The sequence below is a fragment of the Arachis duranensis genome, chromosome 6 (genome assembly GCF_000817695.3).
Source record: "Arachis duranensis cultivar V14167 chromosome 6, aradu.V14167.gnm2.J7QH, whole genome shotgun sequence".
Classification (NCBI taxonomy): Eukaryota; Viridiplantae; Streptophyta; class Magnoliopsida; order Fabales; family Fabaceae; genus Arachis; species Arachis duranensis.
The window spans coordinates 69,458,683-69,468,023 of record NC_029777.3 but is presented as its reverse complement, the minus strand read 5'-3'; the positions used below and the strand labels follow the sequence as shown (position 1 = coordinate 69,468,023).

The following is a 9,341-nucleotide window of genomic DNA, read 5'->3' as shown; positions in this document are numbered from 1 at the left end:
GCACTTTAAGTTACTGCAATTTACATTTCTTGCACTTTAAGTTTCACTCATTTAATTTCATGTTCTTTAAGATTCAGCACCTTTACTTTCAATTCTCTTTAATTTCTGCAATTCCTCCCTCTCCCTTTACATTCTCTGCTATTTACTTACTGTTGGATACAAAATCACTCAATCAATACTTGATTCGCTTGACTAAATCAACCACTGAACTAAAATTGCTCAATCCTTCAATCCTTGTGGGATTGACCTCACTCCCGTGAGTTTTATTACTTGATGCGACCCGGTACACTTGCCGGTGAGTTTTGTGTTGGATCGTTTTCCACACATCAGGAGTTAACGTGGCTCATTGTGGCTCAGCCAATGTTAGTGACACTGTCACTAACGTTGGCATCTCTTTTGCTTTCCAACGTTAGAGTCCACGTTAACTTAGTTAACGTGGCAACTAACATGGCCACTCATGAGCTTGGTCCAACGTTAATGACAAAAGAGAGTGTCACTAACGTTGGCCTTGTTTCTTCTTCCACGTTAGAGTTCACGTTAACTTAGTTAACGTGACTCTAAACGTGGGCTATGATGGCTTCGAGGGCGTTATTGGCAATTACCTTTCTCATTAACGTTGCCAGCTAGCTCCCATTCCACATTAGAGGTCACGTTAGTTAGACTAACGTGGCTGCTAACGTGGTTCTTCTTTGCTTCCTTTGTCCTGAAATCAAGCAACAAAGTGCATCAAAGTTCTAGTCCAACTCATGAGTCATGCATCATCCAATTTGTCATATAATTCATGCAAAATTCTCATGAAATCATGTAAAGTGCACAATGTAAGCTTGAATCAAGATGTAAGTGAATATCCACCCAAAACTAGTTTATTTCTTAAGAAAATGCATGAAAATACCCTAAAAATAGTAAGTGACCTGGCCAAAATGCCCTGGCATCACAACACCAAACTTAAAGCTTGCTTGTCCCTAAGCAAGTACTGGAACAAGAGAATGATGAATGGAATTCCAAGAGAAATGATTCATTCTTGTGGAAGTCATGTCCCTAGTTTTATGGTGGTTTCATGCATAGCAACTTAGGTTCATTCCTTCACTGGCTTTTAGACCTTTATCATGTCCTAGAATACTCATTTGATTGCATCCCATGAGACTTTTATTCATTGATCCTTTTGTTGTCATTTCAGGGCTTATTTGTGTTCTTAGGCTAAGTGCTCTGTAAGGGGGCAACTCTTTAGAATAAGCTTTCAGCCAACATTCCCGAACCAGTTGTTTCAAGGTGCTAGGTGTTGAAACACCCCTAAGGACTTACTTCCTCAAGTCTCTCCCCTATACATACACACCACAGGCACATGGTTTGTTTATTTTCTTTCCTTGAGGTCTTGGTGTCCAGCACCTCTTTGGGCTACTAAATGTTCTGTAGCAAAGATTGCTCTTGATAGTGGACTTTCAGCTGATAATCCCAGGTTAGTTAACCCAAGTTACCAGGTGATAAAGTACTCCTGAGAGCTTAGTAATCCAAACAGATCCTTGGTACAAGAACACCACAGACACATCCCTCAAGACTCAACCCCTTGGTGCCTAGCCTCTTTTCTTGCTATTTTTCTTTTATTCTTCATTTTCCTTTTTCTTTCCCTTTTTCTTATTAGGATCTTGTTATTTAGTTAGTCTCATGGGGTGTGTTCAAAGCATAGGATTCAGGATAGATAGTTGTCTTCCCACCTTGTTGGTGAACCAACTTAGCTAACTTATGATTACACCACAAACTTAGGAACTTACTCCATAATATGAACTCCACTCTGGTCCTTTATAAAGCACTCATTCTCTTTTCATTTGATTAAAAAGGACAAGCATACAATTAAGTAAGGAAAAGATGCAGTGACATTCAAACTAGCAAACATATACCTAAGCTGTGAGAAACTTAAAAACAGAATTGAAAAGATTCCAACTAATGAGTAACTATTAATCAAAGGTGCATTTGGACTTCCAATTTTAACATTCTCAGTACATGGAATTAAGCAACAATACAACCTTCGGGTGATGGTTTCTAGTTGTCCTCCTCTTTGTCATCATCCATAGTCTTTGCTACTTCACTTCCTTGATTGAAGGTGTACCATTTCCTCATAAGGTTCCTGCAAAGTTATTGGAAGTTGCTTGTTCCCGACACACTTGAGAAATAGTTAGCTTGCATGTATGCTTGTGAACTTCTGAACTGAATTTGGTGTGTGAACACCAAACTTAGTTCCTTGCCCAGTACAAAAGTTTGCATACATGCAGAGAATCTCATATCATGTTGTTAAGAAAACCATTATTAACTAAAGACTAAACTACAGCTAATTGGTTCCCCCGATTGGTTGGAGCTAGCAATGTGTTTTGGGGGTGTAGTGTGATTCTAACTAATATCTTTGGTGGAACACCAAACTTAGAATTACACTTTCACTCTTGGATTGTTTTGGTGTGGAACACCAAACTTAGCTCCTTGCAATACCGGGGAAATAACTTGTGATCTTTATTGAAATGAAAATAAAAACGAAACTACCTCAGGTTGGGTTGTCTCCCAACAGAGCGCTCTTTTAGCATCGCTAGCTCGACGATTTCTCCATTACTTGAGATGATACTTTACTCTGGGGTTTTTCCCCATGTTGCCCATATAATGCTTCAGCCTTTGTCTGTTCATAGTGAAAGTCCTCTCTGATCTTTCATCCATGATTTCTATATGTCCATATGGCGAGACTTTTGTGACAAGAAAAGGTCCAGACCACCTTGATTTGAGTTTTTCTGGGAACAGTCTCAATTTGGAATTGTAGAGGAGTACTTGTTGCCCCTTTTCGAAACTCTTGGGTGCAAGATGCAGGTCATGTCTTCTCTTTGCCTTTTCTTTATAAATCTTGGCATTTTCATAGGCTTGTGATCTAAATTCCTCCATCTCTTGCAGCTGCAAGATCCTCTTTGCACCAGCAACAATGCTGTCAAAATTTAGTATCTTGAGAGCCCAGAGAGCTTTGTGTTCCAGCTCCAGTGGTAAATGACAAGCTTTCCCATACACCAGTTGATATGGGGACATTCCAATTGGTGTTTTGAATGCTGTTCGGTATGTCCAAAGAGCATCATCCAGCTTCTTCGCCCAATCCTTTCTTGATGCACCCACAGTCTTTTCCAAAATCCTTTTTATCTCTCTGTTGGATATCTCAGTTTGCCCACTTGTTTGGGGATGGTAAGGTGTGGTAACCTTTTGTTTTACCCCATATCGTAGGAGGAGAGCTTCTAGTGGTCTGCTACAAAAATGACTCCCTTCATCACTGATGAGTGCTCGGGGGACTCTAAAACGGCTAAAGATATTCTTCCTGAGGAAGTTCATGACCATCTTGTTATCATTCGTTGGAGTGGCAATAACCTCTACGCACTTGGAAACGTAATCCACTTCCACCAAGATGTACTTGTTTGAATATGAGGTTGGGAATGGTCCCATGAAATCGATTCCCCACACATCAAACAGTTCCAGTTCCAAGATGAAATTTTGTGGCATCTCATTTCTTTTGGGCAAGTTTCCAGATCTTTGGCATTCATTGCAGCTCTTTACTTGTTCTTTGGCATCCTTGAAAAGGGTGGGCCAAAAGAATCCGCTTTGTAACACCTTTGCTGCAGTTCTGTCCCCTCCAAAATGGCCTCCATAGCATGAGCCGTGGCAATTCCATAGGACCTCTCGTCCTTCTTCTTCCGAGACACATCTTCTAAGGATTCCATCTGAACACTTCTTGAAGAGATATGGCTCATCCTAGACAAAATATTTTGCATCATTTATGAGCTTTCGTTTTTTATGTTTATTGATCCCTAGAGGTAGGGCCCCGATTGCCTTGAAGTTGGCAATGTCTGCAAACCATGGTGCTTTGTGAATTGTCATCAATTGCTCATCAGGGAAGAGCTCGTTCACACTTGTATCATGTGTTCCACCTTCCCCATGATGGATTATGGATAGGTGATCTGCTACCTTGTTCTCCACTCCTTTCTTATCTCTTATTTCAATATTGAATTCCTGCAACAATAAGATCCATCTTATTAGTCTTGGTTTTGATTCTTGCTTGGCAAACAAATATTTAAGTGCTGTGTGATCTGTGAAAGCAATCACTTTAGCACCAATGAGGTATGATCTGAACTTGTCACATGCAAAAACTATTGCTAGCAACTCCTTTTCAGTAGTGGTATAGTTTCTTTGAGCATCATTGAGGACTTTGCTAGCATAGTATATCACATGGACTAAGTTATCTTTCCTCTACCCTAACACTGCTCCAACTGCAAAATCAGATGCATCACATATCAATTCAAAGGGTAAGTTCCAATCAGGTAGGGAAATGATAGGAGCAGAGGACAATCTCTTTTTTAAATTCTCGAATGCTAGCATGCATATTTCATCGAAGATAAATGGTGTGTCGGATACAAGGAGATTACTCAAGGGCTTGGCTATCTTTGAAAAATCTTTAATAAACCTTCTGTAAAAGCCAGCATGTCCTAAAAAACTTCTAATTGCCTTAACATCACTAGGTGGAGGAAGTTTTTCAATAAGTTCCACCTTAGCCCTGTCCACCTCAATGCCTTGGTTAGAAACCTTATGGCCAAGGACTATTCCTCCTGTCACCATAAAGTGACATTTCTCCCAGTTCAAGACCAAATTGGTCTCTTGGCACCTTTTCAATACCAAGGCTAGGTGATTCAGGCAGCTAGTAAAGGAATCTCCGAATACCGAGAAATCATCCATAAAAACTTCAATGAATTTCTCTATCATATCTGCGAAGATAGAAAGCATGCAACGTTGGAAAGTCGCAGGCGCATTACATAGCCCAAATGACATGCGCCTGTAGGCAAACACTCCATATGGGCAAATAAATGAGGTTTTCTCTTGGTCTCTGGGATCAACCACTATTTGGTTATATCCTGAATAGCCGTCGAGAAAACAATAATATGCGTGTCCTGCGAGTCTTTCCAACATCTGATCCATGAATGGGAGGGGAAATGATCCTTTCGTGTAGCCTCATTGAGTTTCCGGTAGTCTATGCACATCCGCCATCCTGTGACGGTCCTTGTAGGAATTAGTTCGTTCTTCTCATTGGGGACTACAGTGATTCCTCCTTTTTCGGGCACGACATGCACGGGGCTGACCTAGGGGCTGTCCGAGATCGGGTAGATTATTCCTTCCTGCCATAATTTCATAACTTTTTTCTGTACCACTTCCTTCATGATTGGGTTAAGCCTCCTTTGGGATTGAATGAATGGTTTGGCATTATCTTCCAACAGTATTTTATGCATGCATATGGCTGAACTGATTCCCTTCAGGTCAGCGAGGGTCCATCCAATGGCATCCTTATGCTTTCACAATACTTGGAGTAGTTCATCCTCTTGATCTTGGCTGAGGGATGAGTTTATGATTACTGGGTAACTTTCATTCTTTCCTAATTATGCATATTTGAGGGTGGGTGGCAGTGCTTTGAGTTCAAGTTTGGGTGCATCTATCTTTTCATTCTCTTCCTTTTGTGCCCCTTGTATGCGAATCTCTATTGTTGCAACCTCTTCACTAGATGTTGACTCCTCCTCTGTTAACTCTTCAGGTTCTTCCTCTTCAAAACTCTCCTGCACTTCCTCTTCAAGTGAGTCCAACCTCATACATTCCCCCAATTGTTCTGGTGGGTAACTCATGGCCTTGAACACATTGATTGTCATCTTTTCATTGTGTAATCTTAGGGTGAGATCCCCTTTTGGACATCAATGACAGCTCCAGCAGTGACTAAGAACGGCCTTCCCAGGATGATAGAGGCCTTGGCTTCCTCTTGCATGTCCAGCACTACAAAATCTGCCGGGAATATGAAATCTCCCACTTTCACCAGCAAATCTTCTACTACGCCATGAGGGAACTTGAACAATCGGTCTGCCAGTTGTAAGGCCATTTTTGTTGGTTTAGCCTCCTCGATCTTCATCTTCCTCATCATAGCTACTGACATCAAGTTGATGCTAGCTCCTAAGTCACATAAAGCCTTCTCTACTGTGATTTCCACTATAATACAAGGGATCTGGAAGCTCCCAGGATCTTTCAATTTCTGGGACAGTTTATGCTGAATGATAGCACTACATTCTTCGGTTAGTATCACAGTCTCGTTGTTCTTCCAGCTTCTCTTCTTAGTCATTAGCTTCTTTAAAAACTTGGCGTAGAGTGACATTTGTTCTATTGCTTCAGCAAAGGGTATGTTGATTTGGAGTTTCTTGAAGATTTCCAAAAATCTCAAGAGTTGGTTGTCATCCCCCTTCTTCCTCAACTGTTGAGGGTATGGGACTCTTGGGGCGTCTAGCTTCAACATTCCTTCTTCTTTTTACGAACTTGAAATGGAAGCTTGAGCTCCATCTTGCTTTTCTTCTTTTTCATTTGAGCCCTCTTCTTGTGGTTTCTGGGATGATTCCTTCAGTTCCTTCCCACTCCTGAGGGTGATAGTTTGACACTCCTCCCTTTGGTTTGAGTTAGTATCGCTACAAAGGTTGTGGCTGGGAATCTACTTGAATAGGTACCCAATTTATGTCTCAAGTTTCTTGATGGCAGCATCTTGATTCTGCATATTGGACTGCATTTCCTCTCGGAATGCTTTACTGTCTTGGATCTCTTTGCATATGCTTTCAAGTAAGTTCTCAATCCTTGAGAGTATGTCATCAGAAAGTAATGGTGAGTTGAGATTGGAGGGATGAGAATGGTTAGGTTGGCTTTGGTATAAGTGTTGAGAGGGGTTATTATGTGAGTGTTGATATGGTCTAGGTGTGGCATGTTGGTGAGCTATGTTGCTGGGATTTGGACATCTTTGATCTTGGCCTTGGTCTTATTGATTTCCCCATCCAAAGTTGGGGTGATTTCTCCATCTAGAGTTGTAAGTTTTGGAGTATGGATCATGGACTTGTCTAGGTGAGTTTCCCACATAGTTGGCTTGCTCCCAGTCACCTTCTTCTCCTATGTTTACCCCTTCTTGAGTTGGTGATGAGGTGATGGCTGCTGCAACTTGGTTCTCTTCCACCTTCTTGGTAAGATCTGCTAGCTGCTTGGTGATCATCTTGTTTTGGGCTAACAGTGCATCCATGTGGTTCAGCTCCATTACTCCTCGAGTGTTACTTCTTTCAAAGGCATAGAAGTAGTCATTCTCAGCAACTGTTTCAATGACATCTATGGCTTCTTCAATGGTTTTCTTATTGTTTAAAGAACCTCCTGATGAATGATCTACAGCCTTCTTTGACTCATAGGAAAGACCTTCATAGAAGATGTGAAGTTGAACCCACTCATTAAACATCTCTGCTGGGCATCTCCTTGTCAAGTCTTTGAATCTCTCCCATGCTTCATAAAGTGTCTCTCCATCTTGCTGTCTGAACATCTGCACTTCAGTTCTCAGCCTATTGATCCTTTGAGGGGGGTAAAACCTTGCCAAAAACTTGTTCACTACCTCCTCCCAATTTGTCAGGCTTTCTTTTGGGAAGGATTCAAACCATTTGAATGCCTTGTCCCTGAGTGAAAAAGGGAACAAGAGCAGCCTATAGACATCCGGGTGGACTCCATTGGACTTCACCGTGTCACAAATCCTCAAGAAGGTGGTCAAGTGTTGGTTAGGGTCTTCTTGAGCACCTCCTCCAAATGAGCAATTATTTTGCACCAAAGTGATGAGCTGGGGTTTTAGCTCGAAATTGTTGAAATGTATGGTGGGTTTCTGAATGCTGCTCCCACAGTTTCCAGGATTAGGATTGATATAGGATCCAAAGACCCTCCTTTCTCGCCCAGCACGGTTGGCATGGCCTTGATTATGAGCCTCCTCTTCATGGTTGTTCTCCAAATTCTCTTCCATGTTGGGTTCGAAGTACTCTTCCTCTTCTTAAGCACCTACTACTCTTTTTCCTCTTGCTTCCCTCCTTAATCTAAGGAAGGTCCTCTCAGGCTCAGAATCAAAGGAAGTTGAAGCCCCGCTTCTTCTCCCTATCATACAATCAACAAGGCACAAGCAAGGAAATAAATGTAGAAACTATTCTTGTTAAAAAAAATGCTGTTAGTGTGAGTGATGCAATATATCAAACAGTTAGTGGGTGAGTGAAAAAGATTGTAAACAACTGGAATAAAAGGGTTAAAGGGATGGGAAGAAAAACAATTGAAACTGAAAGTAAATTGCTCAAATAGAAATTTAAATCAGCAGAATGAAAAATGCTCAATCTAGTTATCCTCCAACTTAATCATTGTTGATACAAAATCAATCCCTGGCAACGGCGCCATAAACTTGATGCACGGAAAATTCGTCTCGTAACAAATTTCCTTCGGCAAGTGTACCGAGTTTTTGTCAAGTAAAAACTCACTATAGAGTGAGGTCGAATCCCACAGAGATTGATTGATCAAGCAACTTTAATTAGAGGAATGTTCTAGTTGAGCGAATCAGAATTTGATTTGAGATTTGCAGAAAATTAAATAGTGGAAAAGTAAATAGCAAAAAAAAGTAAATGCTAGAAATAAAGAGCTGAATGTAAATGGCATAAAGTAAATTGCAGAATCTTAAATGGGAATGGGGGAAATTCTCATAAAAGTAAATGGCAGAAATTCAAGAGAATAGTAAGATCGGAAATGGGGAGTTCATTGGGCTTAGGAGATGTTGCATTCTCCGGATCAAATTCATTTTCATCTCTTCCTCAATCAATGCATTCATTGATCTCCTTGGCAATCTTAAGTGATCGAATTCCAATTCCTTGGTAATCCAATCTCTCAAATCTTGATTTCCTTGGTAATGCAATCTCTCAAATCTTGATCAATAGCCAATTCCTTGGTCAATTGCTCATGAGAAGAGATGAAGTATGGTCACTGATTATACCACATGCATTCCCAAATCAAGTATTGGTAGGATTATAGTCACATATCCATCCAAACCCAATTTGGTCCAGCATGAGAAAGCATTTCTAGCATGATCTCTTTATTCCTCTTCCAAGGTTCCGAAGAGATCCAAGTATGAATAGCTTCTTTTCCAAGATAACTACCCAATTGGATGAAGATTGAAAGCTTTCTAGTAAAATCAAGAGAAAAGATAGAAGAAAAAGAATGAAAACTAATATTGATCCATCAAATTGCAGCAGAGCTCCCTAACCCAATAAAAGGGGTTTAGTTGTTCATAGCTCTGGAAAATGAAAACCAAGATGGAGAATACATCCTGAAAGTAAAACTAGAAGTTGCAGAGAAAGTAAAATATAGAGAGTAGTTCTACGCCCAAGGCTCCTAAAGTTTCCCAAAAAAAAACTCCTCTCTAATTCAAAGATACTCCTATATATACTACTCTTCTGATCCTCTAGTTGGTTCTTCAAGTA

The 9,341-nt window shown here is 40.6% G+C and overlaps 1 protein-coding gene across 1 annotated transcript; it reads right to left on the bottom strand.

The window, feature by feature from the left end:
* Positions 1 to 5,719: 5,719 nt before the first annotated feature.
* Positions 5,720 to 6,196, bottom strand: LOC107494005 (uncharacterized). The gene has a single exon (XM_016115041.1). It carries the CDS (start codon positions 6,194 to 6,196, stop codon positions 5,720 to 5,722), a length of 477 nt encoding a protein of 158 aa, XP_015970527.1.
* Positions 6,197 to 9,341: the final 3,145 nt, after the last annotated feature.